At 47.0% G+C, this 20,280-nt stretch overlaps 1 protein-coding gene across 4 annotated transcripts in view; it reads left to right on the forward strand.

Moving 5' to 3' along the window:
• Positions 1 to 20,280, forward strand: part of traf6 (TNF receptor-associated factor 6) — a 77,759-nt gene that overhangs the window by 40,139 nt on the left and 17,340 nt on the right. For all 4 annotated transcript variants that reach the window (XM_072518853.1, XM_072518854.1, XM_072518852.1 and 1 more), the window contains 3 exons: positions 4,263 to 4,413; positions 14,139 to 14,297; positions 17,442 to 17,513. In XM_072518853.1, coding sequence (XP_072374954.1) covers positions 4,263 to 4,413; positions 14,139 to 14,297; positions 17,442 to 17,513 — 382 coding nt within the window. The remainder of the gene's footprint in view (positions 1 to 4,262; positions 4,414 to 14,138; positions 14,298 to 17,441; positions 17,514 to 20,280) is intronic.

Genomic DNA, 20,280 nt, shown 5'->3' on the forward strand with positions numbered 1-20,280 from the left:
TACACTGAATCTAATCAATGATTAAATTATGGATTTAGTGACTGGGGCTGAAAATGACGGTGATTCTCTCCTACAACTATTTATCTGATAACCTGTCATTTCAATGCGTGCCACACTGGTTAAAAAGCTTAATTGTTCAATCTATGTCCAGCTATCTCAGATCATTTCACCACTAATGTGTGTTGATTCATGTGAAAGATAGGTGCAGAAATAGGCCATTGAGCCCCTCGAGCCTGTCCTTACATTTAATGAGAACATGGTTGATCTCTGGCCTAACTCCATATACCTGCCTTTGGCCCATAGCCCTTAATATCCTTGCTGACCAAAAATCTATCTAAGATTTAAAATTAACAACTGTTCTAGCTTCAACTGCTGTTTGTGGGAGGGACTTCCAAACCTCTACCCCCTTTGAGTGAAGAACATAGAACATACAGTGTCGAAGGTGGCCATTCGGCCCATCGAGTCTGCACCGACCCACTTAAGCCCTCACTTCCACCCTATCCCCATAACCCAATAACCCCTCCTAACCTTTTTGGTCACTAAGGACAATTTATCATGGCCAATCCACCTAACCTGCACGTCTTTGGACTGGGAGGAAACCGGAGCACCCGGAGGAAACCCACGCAGACACGGGGAGAACGTGCAGACTCCGCACAGACAATGACCCAGCGAGGAATCGAACCTGGGACCTCGGAAGAAGTGCTTCCTTACATCTCTCCTGAATGATCTAGCCCTAATTTGTGGACTATGCCCTCTAGTCTTAGAATCTCCAAATAGTTTATCTTTATCTACCTTGTCTTCCCCTGTTAATATCTTAAATTGTCTTTCCCTGGTACTATCTTGAATTGTCTTTCCCTGTTGCCATCTTGACTTGTCTTTCCCTGTTACTATCTTGAATTGTCTTTCCCTGTTACTATCTTGAATTGTCTTTCCCTGTTGCCATCTTGAATTGTCTTTCCCTCCCTGTTACTATCTTGAATTGTCTTTCCCTGTTAATATCTTGAATTGTCTTTCCCTTCCTGTTACTATCTTGAATTGTCTTTCCCTCCCTGTTACTATCTTGAATTGTCTTTCCCTCCCTGTTACTATCTTGAATTGTCTTTCCCTCCCTGTTACTATCTTGAATTGTCTTTCCCTCCCTGTTACTATCTTGAATTGTCTTTCCCTGTTAATATCTTGAATTGTCTTTCCCTTCCTGTTACTATCTTGAATTGTCTTTCCCTTCCTGTTACTATCTTGAATTGTTTTTCCCTCCCTGTTACTATCTTGAATTGTCTTTCCCTCCCTGTTACTATCTTGAATTGTCTTTCCCTCCCTGTTACTATCTTGAATTGTCTTTCCCTCCCTGTTACTATCTTGAATTGTCTTTCCCTGTTAATATCTTGAATTGTCTTTCCCTGTTAATATCTTGAATTGTCTTTCCCTCCCTGTTACAATCTTGAATTGTCTTTCCCTCCCTGTTACAATCTTGAATTGTCTTTCCCTTCCTGTTACTATCTTGAATTGTCTTTCCCTCCCTGTTACTATCTTGAATTGTCTTTCCCTCCCTGTTACTATCTTGAATTGTCTTTCCCTCCCTGTTACTATCTTGAATTGTCTTTCCCTGTTAATATCTTGAATTGTCTTTCCCTGTTAATATCTTGAATTGTCTTTCCCTTCCTGTTACTATCTTGAATTGTCTTTCCCTCCCTGTTACTATCTTGAATTGTCTTTCCCTCCCTGTTACTATCTTGAATTGTCTTTCCCTGTTAATATCTTGAATTGTCTTTCCCTGTTAATATCTTGAATTGTCTTTCCCTCCCTGTTACAATCTTGAATTGTCTTTCCCTCCCTGTTACAATCTTGAATTGTCTTTCCCTCCCTGTTATAATCTTGAATTGTCTTTCCCTCCCTGATACTATCTTGAATTGTCTTTCCCTCCCTGATACTATCTTGAATTGTCTTTCCCTCCTGTTAATATCTTGTGTGCGTAAGTTTACCTGTGGAACAGGGCTTTGCCTTTGGCTGCAAGGAAAATACCTTGAATGCACCTGAATCATAAGGTTTAAAGCTGACATGTTTCTTTGTGAATATCTTTAGATATCTGTGCAGAAGCTGCCACCTACCTCAAAAGCATACCTTCTGCTGCCCCCTAGATTGATCACCCCAAATGCCCCTTGTGACGAACGCAGGATTTTAGACATATTGGATTATAAATATTTCGTAATTTAAGGATTAACAGCCTGGGGTTAGAGTGTGTTTGACTGCAGTAGTCATCTTTTTAAAGAGAATCTTGTTTTGCAAGACCAGAAAGCTTTTGGGAGCCAGAGGTGAAATTGACCAGAGCAATATGTTTCAGCCTGGGTTAATGCAATGTGTTTGACTATGGGGAGTCCCTTGGGAGTTGATGTGTTTTCAGCCTGGAGAGTTCATTTGTTTTCAGCTAGGGGAAATAATGTAATTGCTGGGTGGAGCTACAGTGTTCTGACATTTTGAGAAAGCTTTTTGAGTTGATTTCTTTTCTGACTACCCTTTAGACCAAAAGTAAGCTCTTTTACTCTCATAGGATAGTTTTTTTTAAAAGAGTAATAGTATTTAAAGAAGCACAGACTTGTCTGGACAAAGGGAATGTTGAAACAAACCAGTTGAAACAACTTTTTGAAGACATCCAGCCACGGTCTGTAGGGGGTCTATCAGGAGCCAAACCTGTTTTGTAACGCATGTACTACTCTCTGCCATTAGGGATGGATTGAGAGCTGTATGTTTTTTCTTTCTTGTTTTTTAATTTGGAATAGAGCGAGTAATTAAGGGTATGGTGTTTACGTATTGAGTGTTATTGTGTAAGAGATAATTGTAAGCTATTTTCAGGCGTGATGTTAAAGAGTTTAATAGTGTATTAATAATAAAGTTTTGTTTTAAAATACAATATCCCCATTTCTTTGTGCAATCACTCCTGGAGCGAGGTATCCTTTCTACACAGTCTTACAAAATAAAATAAAAGATTGGGATTTCGGTCCAGTATCCTAGCCACTGTCTGGGATCGTAATACCCTAACAAACTTTGGACTGTTAGTCAAAATTTGCAGCGGCACGGCAGCACAGTGGTTAGCACTGTTGTTAGCAGAGCGCCAGGGACCCGGGTTCGCTTCCTGGCTTGGGCCACTGTCTGTGCGGAGTCTGCACATTCTCCCTGATGTCTGCGTGGGTTTCCTCCGGGTGCTCGGTTTCCTCCCTCAAATCCCGAAAGATGTGCTGTTAGGTGAATTGGACATTCTGAATTCTCCCTCTGAGTACCCGAACAGGTGCCGGAGTGTGGCGACTAGGGGCTTTTCACAGTAACTTCATTGCAGTGTTTTGTTTTTATAAATTTATTTTATAATTCATTTTTTCCAATTAAGGGGCAATTTAGCGTGGTCAATCCACCTACCCTGCACATCTTTGGGTTGTGGGGGCGAAACCCACGCAAACACAGGGGGAATGTGCAAACTCCACACACGCATTGACCCAGAGTCGGGATCGAACCTGGGACCTCGGCGCCGTGAGGCAGCAGTGCTAACCACTGCGCCGCCGTGCCATCCTTCAATCCAGTGTTAATGTAAGCCTACTTGCGACACTAATAAAGATTATTATAAACTGTGTTTGCCTCTGCACTTGTGTTGCATAAACATGGCATGTTGCTCCAACTGGTACCATGCCTCCCTGTCCTGTGTTGGTTCAGTTTACTTTCGGCAGATTTACAGGCAATCGCAATCAAGGAAGAATTGGTTTTCATTTGTATTCCTGATAATTAGAGCTTCCATCAGAACCGTGGGAGAGGAAAAATGACATACAAAGTGTGAACAAAGTATTCCAAGACTGCAACATGCCTGTTGCTGTAGCAGTGACATTGTGTCATTTCCCAATCACATGAGAGTTGCATCAATGAGTGCTTTATCACATTTCTTGTTGGCCTTGGCTCAGTGCTGGATCTGGTCTCTTAATCAGGGTTCAAGGCCACTGCTGGATGGCGCTTTATGCAGAACCGAGGGAGTACTACACTATCAAGGAGCTGTCCTTTGGAAAAGATGTTAAAATGTCCTCGCGTTTAGGAGAATGTAAAATATCCCACAGCACTATTTGAAGGAGTTATCCCTGGTTATCGTTTGTCCAATACCACTATCTATTCAGGGAGACTGGGAGTGATTTGAGGTGGGCAGTGCTATTGTGACGGAGAGGCAGGTGCACAGTAGGGCCATGGGGGAGAGAGACGAGGGTTCTAATGATTCTTTATTTGAAACTTCTCAGCGATGCTGGACACAAGTGCCCTGTGGATAATAAGATGCTGATGGAAGACCAACTTTTCCCAGATAATTTTGCAAAACGGGAAATTCTTTCCCTGACAGTCAAGTGTCCCAACAAGGGCTGTTATCAGAAAATGGAGCTGCGACATTTAGAGGTTGGTTTGGGGAGTTGTTTCTTATCCACTGATCAAGGTTATTGTGATTTGTGATTCATTTTTTATTTGCTGTCATTGATTATTTTTTTTAAAAAGTTGCACACCTGATTCTCTTTGGATAATATTTAGTGAAATAGGAGGACTTCTATTAAATTGTGTTCCTTGTTCCTTAAAATAAGTATCGCGTCCCATCCAATCGAGTTTGTCAATCGACTGACTAATGCCATAAAGCTCATCTTTCTTCAACTTATTGTCAAAGTGCCCGCCGGTTTCAGTAGGTCAGTGCTCTGTCCAGTGTAGTCACGGCCGGCCATTTAGATCCAGTCAGTGCTCTGTCCAGTGTAGTCACTGACCATACAGATCCAGTCAGTGCCTGTCCAGTGCAGTCACTGACCTTACAGATCCAGTCAGTGCTCTATCCAGTGTAGCCACGGACCATACAGATCCAGTCAGTGCTCTGTCCAGTGCAGTCACTGACCGTACAGATCCAGTCAGTGCTCTGTCCAGTGTAGTCACTGCCGGCCATTTAGATCCAGTCAGTGCTCTGTCCAGTGTAGTCACTGACCATACAGATCCAGTCAGTGCCTGTCCAGTGCAGTCACTGACCTTACAGATCCAGTCAATGCTCTATCCAGTGTAGCCACGGACCATACAGATCCAGTCAGTGCTCTGTCCAGTGCAGTCACTGACCGTACAGATCCAGTCAGTGCTCTATCCAGTGTAGCCACGGACCATACAGATCCAGTCAGTGCTCTGTCCAATATAGTCACTGACCATACAGATCCAGCCAGTGCTCTGTCCAATGTAGTCACTGACCATACAGATCCAGTCAGTGCCTGTCCAGTGCAGTCACTGACCTTACAGATCCAGTCAGTGCTCTATCCAGTGTAGCCACGGACCATACAGATCCAGTCAGTGCTCTGTCCAGTGCAGTCACTGACCGTACAGATCCAGTCAGTGCTCTATCCAGTGTAGCCACGGACCATACAGATCCAGTCAGTGCTCTGTCCAATATAGTCACTGACCATACAGATCCAGCCAGTGCTCTGTCCAATGTAGTCACTGACCATACAGATCCAGCCAGTGCTGTCTAGTGTAGTCACTGACCATACAGATCCAGTCAGTGCTCTGTCTAGTGTAGTCACGACCATACAGATCCAGTCAGTGCTCTGTCCAGTGTAGTCACTGGCCATACAAATCCAGTCAGTGCTCTGTCTAATGTAGTCACGACCATACAGATCCAGTCAGTGCTCTGTCCAGTTGTAACAGGGTTTCCTTTACTCCACAACAGGCTGGTATTGGGTGTCACAGATAACTGTGGGCATCTCTCTCCTGCAGGTGTTGAAACCACAACCTGGAAGTGTCGCACTGGGACAGCTTTGCAAAAGAGAGGGAACAATGCTCACTATTTATATCTAACCAGTAGGATTGTCCTTACTCCACACCAGTTACCCTGACTGCCACCTACGCCTATGTGAGTCTCTCTCCTGTTGATGGTGAAATGTCACCCGGAAGTGCCCCACTAGTGCAACTTCACAAGAGAGAGAGAAAGAGGGACCACTGTTTATTCCTAACCAGTAGCCTCTCTTGACTGAGCGTGTTAAAAGCGCTCGGATTCCCTTTGGGTCCTCAACTACGGAATTATGTTCTGGCAATTATTGTGACTCAACCAGAGCAGACAAGGAAAAGGAAGGTGAGACGACAACAATGGTAGTTGTAGATTTAAAATTAAATAATTTATTAAAGAGTTAGGTCGTCCACAACTCAAAACTATCACACACAAACACTGGTTATAAAAATACTATGTATAAAACGAGAGACTAAACTGCAAAACGAAAATTCTTACTTTTACACAAATTTACTTTTTTAAAAAATAAACATTTTATTGAGGCATTTTTAGTTTTACAAGAACAAAATAAACAATGTCCATGAGTCTATGAACATAGTGCAAAAAGCCTGCTTCCTCCCTTCCAGGTCCCACCTTTATTAACCACCTATTCTAAACTAAAAACTACACCCCCCCCCCCCCACCCCCTTCTGCTGACGATTAATTTTCCGCAAAGAAGTCGACGAATGGTTGCCACCTTCGGGCGAACTCTGACAGTGACCCTCTCAAGGCGGACTTGATTTTCTCCAAACAGAGAAAGCTAGCCAGGTCTCCGGCTTCGGGGGCTTTGAGTCCCTCCAAGCTAATAATATCCGTTTCCGGGCTACCAGGGAAGCTAAGGTCAGAACGCCTGCCTCTTTCTCCTCCCGGATCTTCCGACACCCCGAAAATCGCCACCTCCGGACTCGGTGCCACCCTTGTTTTTAACACCGTGGACATGACATCTGCAAACCCCTGCCAGAATCCCCTGAGCTTTGGGCATGTCCAAAACATGTGGACATGGTACGCTGGTGCGGTGGGGCCTATATTCTACCCTATCGTCTACCCCAAAGAACTTGCTCATCCGGGCCACTGTCGTGTGAGCCCGGTGAACGACCTTAAACTGTATCAGGCTGAGCCTGGCGCATGTTGTGGACGTGTTGACTCTACTCAACGCATCCGCCCAGAGACCATCCTCTATCTCTCCTTCGAACTCCTCTTCCCACTTGCGCTTCAGCTCCTCAGTCTGCATATCCTTTGGCCCCCATGAGTTCCTTATAGATGTCAGAGAATTTCCCTTCTCTCACCCACACTCTGGAAACTACACTATCCTGTATCCCCCTTGGTGGTAGGAGCGGGAAGGTTGAGACCTGCCTACGTAGGAAGTCCCTCACCTGCAGGTACCTGAATTTGTTTCCCCTCTATAAACATATCCCCCATCCTCTCAATTCCTGCCTTCTGCCATCTCCAAAACCCCCCCGTCCACCCTTCTCGGGGCAAACCGGTGATTATTACAAATTGGAGACCAGACCGATGCTCCCTCCGCTCCCACATGCTTCCTCCATTGCCCCCAGACTCTCAGGGCCGCCACCACCACGGGGCTGGTGAGTGCTGTGCCGGCGGGAACAGCAGAGGCGCCGTTATCAACGCCCCCAAGCTGGTGCCCTTGCATGAGGCTCCCTCCATCTGCTCCCATGCCGACCCACCACCCACTTCCTAATCATGGCAATATTTGCCGTCCAATAATAGTTACTGAAGTTTGGTAGCGCTCAAGCATCCCCTTTTTTACTCGCCCATACAAAGCCTGTGATAACTTGTTAACCCGTTTAAAAAGGGACCGCGGAATAAAGATGGGGAGACACTGGAACACAAACAGGAATCTCGGGAGGACCGTCATCTTCACCGATGTGCACCCTCCCAGCTAGTGACAACAGGAGCACTTCCCACCTTCGGAAATCGTCCTTCATTTGGTCTACTACTCGGACCAGATTAAGTTTATGCAACCGTTCCCATTCCCGCGCCTAAAGCTTCCCCCTACCACTCTAAACAGCGGTTCCACCAGTCCCTTCTCCTGTCCCCTTGCCTGGAACGCAAACATCTCGCTTTTCCCCATGTTTAGTTTGTACCCCGAAAACCGGCCAAATTCTCCCAGAATCCTCATGATTTCTTTCGTCCCCCCCCACTGGGTCCGATACATACAGGAGCAGGTCGTCTGCGTAAAGCGAGACTCTATATTCCACTCCCCCCTGGACCAGCCCCTTGAGGCTCGTAGTGCAATTGCCAATGGCTCTATAGCTAACGCGGACAACAGTGGGGAGAGGGGGCACCCCTGCCTCGTTCCCCGATGTAGCCTAAAATAGTCCGATGTTGTCCTATTTGTCCGTATGCTCGCCACAGGAGCCTGATACAGCAACCTGACCCAATCAATAAAGCCCGCCCAAATCTGAACCGTCCCAGTACCTCCCACAGATATTCCCACTCTACTCCATCAAAAGCCTTCTCTGTGTCCATTGCAACCACTACCTCCACCTCCCTACCTTCTGGGGGCATCATGATCGCATTTAGCAACCTTCTTACATTGGCCACCAACTGCCTGCCCTTAACAAACCCCGTCTGGTCCTCCCCAATCACGTCTGGGACAGTCTTCAATCCTAGAGGACAAAATTTTGGCCAGCAGTTTGGCGTCCACATTCAATAGGGATATCTGCCTGTAGGACCCACACAGCTCTGGATCCTTGTTCCGTACACAAATTTACTTTAACGCCTGCAAACATAAACACATGTATGTATGTGCGTATATCCACTCACCCACCCCAAAACCTCAACACTCTAAATTAGTTGGGGATTTCTGTGGGCTGAGAGAGTATACTCACCGTCCCCAGGGAGAAAAGTCCAACGGATACGGATGATTCTGGCTCTTCCTCAAAACTGGCTGGTCTGTGTGGATATTTCTGTGTTGTCTATAGGCTGCTGGTCTGGTGTTCCTTCGGTCTCTTTTCTGCTTGCTCTTTTGCTTCTTCTGCTTGCTCTGCTCCTTCTGCCTCTTTTGCCTTTTTCGCTTGCTCTTCTCCTTCAGTCTCTGGCTCTCTCTTTCGGTCTCTGTGAGCTTCGGTCTCTCGCTCCCGTCTCTGGTCTGGCGCTGCCTTTTATCTCCTGGCCTAGTTAGGAGTGTCTCTCATAGGTCCGGTTGTCTCTGCTGCCACCTGCGGGCAGCTTTCAGAAGTTTTGTTGCCTTTATCTCCCAGTTAAGAGTGTTCCTCACAGGTCCAGTTGTCCCTGCTCAGCTTTCAGAAGTTTCACCTCAATGTTTGTTTTTGTATATTCTGTTGCTTGTAGTGCTTGTCTAGAATGAGCAGCCTCTGCCTACATGCGTTTTCAGGTCAAAAGCTCTTCATAGTACTGCTTTTCAAACAGTATTTGATCTTGCTGCAAAATCTCCATCATTTCAGCTTCATAGAACTTGTTTGACCAGCAATCTGCAATGAATCTGCCCTGTTCAGATATATCCTGCTGTAAACTGTAAGATGCAATCTGAAGTAACACTCTTAGGTCTGTTGGACTTCTTCATCTGCAAATGATTCTTTTTAGCATTCAGCTCTGAATCACCTAAACTGCGGTCTTCGTTCGCAGAGTAGGAATTTCTCACCGTTGTGTTTTCAGGTGAATGCAGCTTGCAGGGACTGTTCATCACAGGAGTTCGTCCTTCATTAATCGTGAAAAATTTGTCTAGTTCCTCGGCCTCGGTGCGGCTCTGAAAAGAGCCTTTATTTGTGTGTTGTGTTGGGTTAAATTATACATCTTTATGGTTTCTGGCAAGGTTTGCTCTTTTAGAAATCGACAATGTCCTTTTCCAACTCTGTCCAGTTCATTTTTGTTCCGCCGATGCGTTTGCTGCAACTTCCACAGTGTAGTTGCTGACCATACAGATCCAGTCAGTGCTCTGTCCAGTGCAGTAACTGACCACGCAGATCCAGTCAGTGCTCTGTCCAGTGCAGTAACTGACCATACAGATCCAGTCAGTGCTCTGTCCAGTGCAGTAACTGACCATGCAGATCCAGTCAGTGCTCTGTCAGGTGCAGTAACTGACCACGCAGATCCAGTCAGTGCTCTGTCCGGTGCAGTAACTGACCACGCAGATCCAGTCAGTGCTCTGTCCGGTGCAGTAACTGACCATGCAGACCCAGTCAGTCCTCTGTCCGGTGCAGTAACTGACCACGCAGATCCAGTCAGTGCTCTGTCCAGTGCAGTAACTGACCATACAGATCCAGTCAGTGCTCTGTCCAGTGCAGTAACTGACCATGCAGATCCAGTCACTGATCTGTCCAGTGCAGTAACTGACCATACAGATCCAGTCAGTGCTCTGTCCGGTGCAGTAACTGACCATACAGATCCAGTCGCTGATCTGTCCGGTGCAGTAACTGACCATGCAGATCCAGTCACTGATCTGTCCAGTGCAGTAACTGACCATGCAGATCCAGTCACTGATCTGTCCGGTGCAGTAACTGACCATGCAGATCCAGTCAGTGCTCTGTCCGGTGCAGTAACTAACCATACAGATCCAGTCACTGATGGTCCGGTGCAGTAACTGACCATGCAGATCCAGTCAGTGCTCTGTCCAGTGCAGTAACTGTCTATGCAGATCCAGTCACTGATATGTCCAGTGCAGTAACTGACCATACAGATCCAGTCACTGATCTGTCCGGTGCAGTAACTGACAATGCATATCCAGTCAGTGCTCTGTCCGGTGCAGTAACTAACCATACAGATCCAGTCACTGATGGTACGGTGCAGTAACTGACCATGCAGATCCAGTCAGTGCTCTGTCCGGGGCAGTAACTGACCATACAGATCCAGTCAGTGCTCTGTCCGGTGCAGTAACTGACCATACAGATCCGGTCAGTGCTCTGTCCAGTGCAGTAACTGACCATGCAGATCCAGTCAGTGCTCTGTCCAGTGCAGTAACCGACCATGCAGATCCAGTCAGTGCTCTGTCCAGTGCAGTAACTGACCATACAGATCCAGTCAGTGCTCTGTCCAGTGCAGTAACTGACCATACAGATCCAGTCAGTGCTCTGTCCGGGGCAGTAACTGACCATACAGATCCAGTCAGTGCTCTGTCCGGTGCAGTAACTGACCATGCTGATCCAGTCAGTGCTCTGTCCGGTGCAGTAACTGACCATGCAGATCCAGTCACTGATCTGTCCGGTGCAGTAACTGACCATGCAGATCCAGTCACTGATCTGTCCAGTGCAGTAACTGACCATACAGATCCAGTCAGTGCTCTGTCCAGTGCAGTAACTGACCATACAGATCCAGTCAGTGCTCTGTCCAGTGCAGTAACTGACCATGCAGATCCAGTCAGTGCTCTGTCCGGTGCAGTAACTGACCATGCAGATCCAGTCACTGATCTGTCCGATGCAGTAACTGACCATGCAGATCCAGTCAGTGCTCTGTCCAGTGCAGTAACTGACCATGCAGATCCAGTCAGTGCTCTGTCAGGTGCAGTAACTGACCACGCAGATCCAGTCAGTGCTCTGTCCGGTGCAGTAACTGACCACGCAGATCCAGTCAGTGCTCTGTCCGGTGCAGTAACTGACCATGCAGATCCAGTCAGTGCTCTGTCCGGTGCAGTAACTGACCACGCATATCCAGTCAGTGCTCTGTCCAGTGCAGTAACTGACCATACAGATCCAGTCAGTGCTCTGTCCAGTGCAGTAACTGACCATGCAGATCCAGTCACTGATCTGTCCGGTGCAGTAACTGACCATACAGATCCAGTCAGTGCTCTGTCCGGTGCAGTAACTGACCATACAGATCCAGTCGCTGATCTGTCCGGTGCAGTAACTGACCATGCAGATCCAGTCACTGATCTGTCCAGTGCAGTAACTGACCATGCAGATCCAGTCACTGATCTGTCCAGTGCAGTAACTGACCACGCAGATCCAGTCAGTGCTCTGTCCAGTGCAGTAACTGACCATACAGATCCAGTCCAGTGCTCTGTCCAGTGCAGTAACTGACCATGCAGATCCAGTCACTGATCTGTCCAGTGCAGTAACTGACCATACAGATCCAGTCAGTGCTCTGTCCAGTGCAGTAACTGACCATACAGATCCAGTCGCTGATCTGTCCGGTGCAGTAACTGACCATGCAGATCCAGTCACTGATCTGTCCAGTGCAGTAACTGACCATACAGATCCAGTCAGTGCTCTGTCCGGTGCAGTAACTGACCATGCAGATCCAGTCACTGATCTGTCCAGTGCAGTAATTGACCATACAGATCCAGTCAGTGCTCTGTCCAGTGCAGTAACTGACCATGCAGATCCAGTCACTGATCTGTCCAGTGCAGTAACTGACCATACAGATCCAGTCAGTGCTCTGTCCAGTGCAGTAACTGACCATGCAGATCCAGTCCAGTGCTCTGTCCGGTGCAGTAACTGACCATACAGATCCAGTCAGTGCTCTGTCCAGTGCAGTAACTGACCATGCAGATCCAGTCAGTGCTCTGTCCGATGCAGTAACTGACCATGCAGATCCAGTCAGTGCTCTGTCCGGTGCAGTAACTGACCATGCAGATCCAGTCAGTGCTCTGTCCGGTGCAGTAACTGACCACGCAGATCCAGTCAGTGCTCTGTCCGGTGCAGTAACTGACCATGCAGATCCAGTCAGTGCTCTGTCCGGTGCAGTAACTGACCATGCAGATCCAGTCACTGATCTGTCCAGTGCAGTAACTGACCATACAGATCCAGTCAGTGCTCTGTCCAGTGCAGTAACTGACCATACAGATCCAGTCGCTGATCTGTCCGGTGCAGTAACTGACCATGCAGATCCAGTCACTGATCTGTCCAGTGCAGTAACTGACCATACAGATCCAGTCAGTGCTCTGTCCAGTGCAGTAACTGACCATGCAGATCCAGTCACTGATCTGTCCAGTGCAGTAACTGACCACGCAGATCCAGTCAGTGCTCTGTCCAGTGCAGTAACTGACCATACAGATCCAGTCCAGTGCTCTGTTCAGTGCAGTAACTGACCATGCAGATCCAGTCACTGATCTGTCCAGTGCAGTAACTGACCATGCAGATCCAGTCCAGTGCTCTGTCCGGTGCAGTAACTGACCATACAGATCCAGTCAGTGCTCTGTCCAGTGCAGTAACTGACCATGCAGATCCAGTCAGTGCTCTGTCCGATGCAGTAACTGACCATGCAGATCCAGTCAGTGCTCTGTCCGGTGCAGTAACTGACCACGCAGATCCAGTCAGTGCTCTGTCCAGTGCAGTAACTGACCATACAGATCCAGTCAGTGATATGTCCGGTGCAGTAACTGACCATGCAGATCCAGTCACTGATCTGTCCAGTGCAGTAACTGACCATACAGATCCAGTCAGTGCTCTGTCCAGTGCAGTAACTGACCATGCAGATCCAGTCACTGATCTGTCCAGTGCAGTAACTGACCATACAGATCCAGTCAGTGCTCTGTCCAGTGCAGTAACTGACCATACAAATCCAGTCAGTGCTCTGTCCAGTGCAGTAACTGACCATGCAGATCCAGTCAGTGCTCTGTCCGGTGTAGTAACTGACCATACAGATCCAGTCACTGATCTGTCCGGTGCAGTAACTGACCATGCAGATCCAGTCAGTGCTCTGTCCGGTGCAGTAACTGACCATGCAGATCCAGTCAGTGCTCTGTCCGGTGCAGTAACTGACCATGCAGACCCAGTCAGTGCTCTGTCCGGTGCAGTAACTGACCATGCTGATCCAGTCAGTGCTCTGTCCGGTGCAGTAACTGACCACGCAGATCCAGTCACTGATCTGTCCAGTGCAGTAACTGACCATACAGATCCAGTCAGTGCTCTGTCCGGTGTAGTAACTGACCATACAGAGGCCAGCTTCGGTAGAGAAATGCCCAATTTGCAGAGGGAGGAAGTTAGTTGCAATGCATTTGCCTTAGAATTCCGACAGTGCAGAAGGAAGCCATTCGGCTCATCGTTTCTGCAGCGACCCTTGGAAAGAGCATCCTGCTTAAGCCCACGCCTCCACCTTATTCCAATAACCCCACTTAACCGTTTGGACATTTTACCTAACCTGCATATATTTGGACTGGGAGGAAACTAGAGCACCCGGCGGAAACCCACGCAGACACTGGGAGAAAGTGCTAACTCCATACAGACCGTCACCTGAAGCCGGAATTGAACCCGGGTCCCTGGAGCAGTGAGGCAGCAATGCTAACCACTGTGCCATCGTGCCGCCCATTAAAAGTGCTGATTAAAATTTGAGCTGGCTCTTGGAAGTTTGTGACCATTTAATGTGTATAGAAATCAGTTTATATGCCAGTGAGCCACTTTGAGTTGTGTGTATGTTACAGGACCACCAGGAGAGATGCGAATATGCCTTTATTGACTGTTCGCAGTGTGATGGCTTGCTCTGGCGAAAGGAGCTGCAGGAACACATGGAATTGGAGTGTCCTAAGAGGCCCATCGCCTGCGAGAATTGTGCCATGCTGATGGCCTATCAGGACAAAAAGGCAGGTTTTCTTTTTCCAAACCCTACCCCCATCACACCCATCCCCCAGCTGGGAACATGCATGTCTATCCAGCCTATGGACTTCTTGTCATTTTGTAGCTATTTCAAAATGTTCCAGTATTGTTTCCTCATTTCAAAGTGATTTGTTTTCTTCCCCTTTCTTCATTGTCCTTGTGTGCCACCTTGTCACCCAGCTGTCAACACTGAGGAAATGTTGAGTGAAGTACAAACAGCAAATGTGGAAAAAACACTGCAGGTTATGACAGCATTTGTGACACACTGAAAAAGTTCTGACCTTTCCCAGTTCTGATAAAAGGTCACAGACCTGGAGTGTTAACTCTTTTCCCACAGATGCTGCCATAATCTGCCGAGACCTTGCCGCATATGCTGTTTTTTATTTTCCAGTATCTGCAGTACTCTGCATTTTACGGTATGTAAAGAGCCAGGGCAGATGCAAGCCTAGCTGACTGCAAATGGAGCTGGAGTTATTTTTCACACTAACGTACCTCAAACCAGCTGACCGTTCCAAGTGCAAATGAGTGGCAGTCCTTGCTTTTGGTGTAATTCTCTAAATGTGCAGGTGAGTGTGTGCGCGCGCCTTTCCCCACTCACAATCCTTGCGTGGAGATATATCACCATTCCATCACTATCGTTGAATCAAATTCCTGGAGTCCTTCCCTAACAGCACAGTGGGTGTACCTACACCACGTGGACTGCAGCAGTTCACCACCATTTTCTAGAGGGGAATTAGAGATTGGCAATAAAAGCTGGCCTAGCCAGTGACACCCACGTTCCGCAAATGACCTGAAGTACCTTGCAGTCAGTGAAGTACTTCTTGAAGTGTAATCATTGCTCTAGCAAACATACAGCTACTTTGTTGTTTGTGGCAGTTTGACATGCACAAATACGATCTGTTTTAAATGATGTTGGGTGAGGACTAAATATTGGTCAAGACATCAAACAGCTTTCCCTGCTCATTTTCAAAATAGTCCATTGTGATCTTTTGCGTTCACCTCAGGAGGCAGAGGGAGCCTAGTTTTATACTTCAGAAACTCGGCGCCTCTGATAGTGCAGCCTCTTCTGGATTGGAGTGTCAGCCTTTTATTTGCCCAAGTGTTTGGAGTGGGATATGTACCCACAACCTGGGTTGAGTTGAATGTAAAATAGCTTTAGTCATTGGCCTTCACCTCCCTATCAAAGAGTTCCTTTTTGCCACAGCATGGTGTTTTTTAAGGTCAGTTCTCTAATAGGTCCGAGTTCATGTTATCTGCAGGAACCAGGGCTGAAGGATGATGACCACATCCTGTGGCTCCATCATGCTAACCCTTTGGAGGAAGCATGCTGAGCACGTAACAATACTCACTCAAATCAAAGTTAAATAACAGTATTCCGAGAGGACTGTGCTCTTGCCCACTACTTAGTGGGTAGTTCAAAATAATAGATGACTGACAGATTTCCTGGTCCCTGTTCAAATTTTATACGTAGAGCAAAAAAGAGGAAAAATAATAATTTTCACATTGAAATACTATCTTAGTCCAGTGTAAAATTAGCATTTTAGCATTTGAGTAACTGTGGTTTGTACACCAGGGGGCAGTGTCTTACTGCACAGCTTGCATCAGAATTAGTATTTTATTAGATTCAGCTGTAGAAAACCAAGTTTAAAATGTGTTCGATCCACAAAATTAGCTTGCTATTTAGATTGTTTATTTTTATTAACAGGTCATGCATAACATTTGCTGTATGCAGTCATTAGACTGCCAATCAAGAGATTTTTATTCTCGTACTTTTGAAACTCATTGAAAGCCAAGCACCATTTTATTTTTCTGCCCATCATCTCTCTGGTGTTCCTGGTTCTCATATACCACAGATATTTTATGCGATTGTTTATTTAATGGTTAGTAACTAATTTACTCACTCTTAATTACATAGCTAACACCTGGCAAAACATGCACCTTATACAACCATAGAATTACAAAGGACAGGTCTACTATTATGATCTTAGTCGAGACCAGTAACGTTTCAAAATTTGATCTCCCAGTTAACAACTGGAAGAATTACTATGCATTATTATTTAAACAAAACTTTTACTGTTCAAGAGTTAAAGAAAGTACTGCTAAATTAACACTACACTTTTTAAAAACATTGAAACTAAAAATATCAACTGAACACACACTATTCTACTTTTATTTCCACCCAAGTGTTCCCCAATAATTCACAGGACTTTGAGGGTTATTTTACTTCTGGGATCAAACCAAGACATGCCACAGCTCTCAGTAATTCACATTGATTCTCCTCCGTGTTACCGCTATTATGAGGTATGAGATTTCTCTGGATCCTGCCACGACTATCCAGATAGGTGAACTCTTCAACACGTAACAAACTGTGGGCTCCCCAGATCAGGCATGGTCTTCACTACATTCTTGTTTAGAAACTTCGAATCAGAAGCACCCCTGGTTTCTGATGGACCTCTGCAACTGGTTTCAGAGACTTTCCAGCTCCTGACTCCAGTGCCTGTTTCTGCGTGAAATCATACCAGTAAAACCAAAATCCCCCCAAAACGCTATCCTCATTGCAACGTGGCACACCTCGGGTGTACACAAATAAGAGATTTGAACTAATTCTCTCCAATTCCCAAACCATGCTTTTGTTCTGGAAATCTTGTGAATGATTTAAACCTATTCTTGACACTGCTGTAGACACCCTATATCCACCAAGAAGCTCGGAGAGAGTTCACCCAGCATTTAGTGTTTTCCCACTTCCAACTCTGGTGCCCTTATGAAATATATAAAGGTCACCTTTTGATTTGCAATTACTTCCCAGCTTCTCAAATAAGGTGTTTTCATTTATCTTGCATTTTGCTAATATTTATACTCTTAAAGCAGATGAATCATTAAATTAGATACCAGGAGCACTCCAATGATCCACAATGCTCCCATTTCTTTTCACTGCCTGAAATTCCAATGACGACCTAAACCCCTTCTCATTCATTCTTATTGTGCAGAATTCTCATGGACCAAACTTGTTCTCAGTGAAGTAAAAATATAAGCAGCATTGTCCAACAATCAGAACCCTGAGCTTGATTTCTAATCTGCATCGATGTTGCTGCTTGGTTTTTATTGAACTGTGGCTTCTGTTTATGATTCAGGGTCATGATCTCAATTGTCCGCTGGCCAATGTTACGTGTGAATACTGCAACATGGAGCTAATCAGAGAACAGGTGAGTGGATCCAGTGATGCCAAATTATACATACTATCAAAAATCATGTGCAGATACGTTTAAAATAATTCTTGGCCAGATGCCCTCTGGCTGGATAATGTGGCAGGGAAGCCTCTGACTTGAACATTGCGCGGCCTGTGTGGTGAAGGTGCTCCAATGAAACTGTTTGGGAAGGAGTTCACAGACTTGAGAACACTGAATACAGCAAAGGCAATGAGCCCTGACAACATGGCCAAATTAGCTGCACCTTTATGCAGACTGTTCAGTACTGCTACAACACCTATCTATGTGACAGTAGAAGTTACCTAGCTATGTTTTGCCACAAAACGTAGGACAAACCCAGTCTTAGAATTACTGCCCCATCAGCCCACTCGGTTATTTAAACAACAGAGGCATTGTTGAGAGTAGTGGCGCTTACTAACTAATAACCTGATCATGGATAACAATGATAACTTTTATTTATGTAGCATCTTGAAGCAGTGTCACTTGAAAACTTGACACCAAGACAGTGAACAAAACTTAACTGTACCAGCAATATAAAATACTACGGCTTCAAGAACAAGAAGTGCAGTCAGAGGCTGGGCATTTTGCAGCGAGTGACTCATGAATCACCAAAGTCTTTCCACCATCTACAAGGCACAACTGGGGAATGTGATGGAATACTCTCCCCAGCCTATGTCGGTGCTTCTCAAACTTTTCGGGACCAAATTGTGTATTTAGCAACTAGTTCATTCAAAAAGGAAATGCGTTTCAGCATTGCCAATCACCGCTGATATTATCATAGTACATTAACATTCTATAAATGACCTGTCTTGTAAAGCACATTAGATTTTCTTTAACATTACATCGCTGGAAACTTCCGGTTGCGGCGATGACCAGCTAAGTCGCACGTTTCGGCGGCTCCAGCTCGAACGGACCTTTGGGCTCTTTTAAGAGCCCCAACGGGGAATTTTTTCGGGGACCGGACCAGGATGAATTTTTAAGACGGTGTGTGGAGCTGCTAAAAAAGGAGGTGCTGGCCCCGATGCTACAAGCAATTGAGGGGCTTAAGAAGACACAAAAGACCCAGGAGATAGAGCTCCGTGTGGTGGAGCAGAAGGTGACTGACAGCGAGGACGAGATCCTGGGCCTGGCGGTCAAAATGCAGACGCACGAGGCGCTCCATAAGAAGTGCATCGAAAGGATTGAAGTCCTAGAAAACAGATCACTGAGAAAGAACCTCCGGATCCTGGGTCTCCCCGAGGGAGTGGAAGGAGCTGACAGCGGGGCTTACGTGAGTACGATGCTGCGCTCACTAATGGGAGCTGAGGCCCCCTCGAGCCCCTTGGAAATGGAAGGGGCCCATCGGGTCCCTGCGAGGAGACCAAAGGCGGGAGAACCACCTAGGGCGATGATCGTGCGATTTCACCGCTTCAATGATAGAGAGGCGGTTCTGAGATGGGCCAAGAAGGTACGGAGTAGTAAATGGGAGAATGCGGTGGTACGGGTGTACCAGGATTGGAGTGCGGAGGTGGCGAGAAGGAGGGCGAGCTTCAATCGAGCCAAGGAGGTGCTGCACAAGAAGAAAGTGAAGTTCGGGATGTTGCAGCCGGCGCGACTGTGGGTCATGCACCAGGAGAGGCATTACTACTTCGAAACGGAGGAAGAAGCATGGACCTTCATTAAAAACGAGAAACTGGATCAGAACTGAGGGACTGATGTTGGAGGGGAAACGACAATGCTGATGTATATAGAAATGTAAATTGGGGAGGGGGGACATTGAGAAATGTGGGCGCCGGTGGGGGGGGAAGAAGAGACTCAGGCGGGGGATGGGGAATGGGAGTGGGGCGGCAGAGGGAGCTGCGCCACGAGGGGCGGGACGGCTCTAGAGAACACAAGGTTTCTTTTTCTTGTTCCCGCGTCAGAAAGATGATGGCGGGAAGATAGGCGCAAGGTGGATGGGAGTTCCTCACACGGGGGGGTCAAGGAGAGAGCAGGAGAAGCCGGGGTCAGTTGAAGTCAGCTGACTTTCGGAAGCAATATGGGCGGAGTAACCATGCTAGATGGGGGTCTAGCAGGGAGGGGATAACTGGATTGCTGCTGCGGAGATCGAGAAGGAACTGGTAAAAGAAAAGGTGGTCGGGGCGGGAATTCGCCGCCTGGGGGACGAGTGGGTGCGCGGAACCGGGACGTGGGACTGGCCCAGAGAGGGTGATGGCTAGTCGGCAGGGGAGGGGGGCGGGCAGCCCCCCAGTCCGGCTGATCACGTGGAACGTGCGAGGCCTAAATGGGCCGATTAAGAGGGCCCGAGTGTTCGCGCACTTAAAAGGACTGAAGGCAGAAGTGGCCATGCTTCAGGAGACGCACCTGAAGGTGGCGGACCAGGTTAGGTTAAGGAAAGGATGGGTGGGGCAGGTGTTCCACTCGGGGCTGGACGCAAAGAATAGGGGGGTGGCCATATTGGTGGGGAAACGGGTGACATTCGAGGCTAGGAACATTGTAGTGCACAGCGGTGGCAGATATGTGATGGTGAGCGGCAGACTGCAGGGAATGGAGGTCGTGTTGGTTAATGTATATGCCCCAATTTGGGATGAATAGGGATTTATGAAGCGGATGCTGGGACGTATCCCGGACCTGGAGGTAGGAAACCTGATAATGGGGGGGGACTTCAACACCGTGCTGGACCCAGGGTTAGATAGATCTAGATCTAGGACCGGAAGAAGGCCAGCAGCGGCCAAGGTGCTTAGGGGGTTTATGGACCAAATGGGGGGAGTGGATCCGTGGCGAT

The sequence above is a fragment of the Scyliorhinus torazame genome, chromosome 10 (assembly GCF_047496885.1).
Source record: "Scyliorhinus torazame isolate Kashiwa2021f chromosome 10, sScyTor2.1, whole genome shotgun sequence".
Lineage (NCBI taxonomy): Eukaryota > Metazoa > Chordata > Chondrichthyes > Carcharhiniformes > Scyliorhinidae > Scyliorhinus > Scyliorhinus torazame.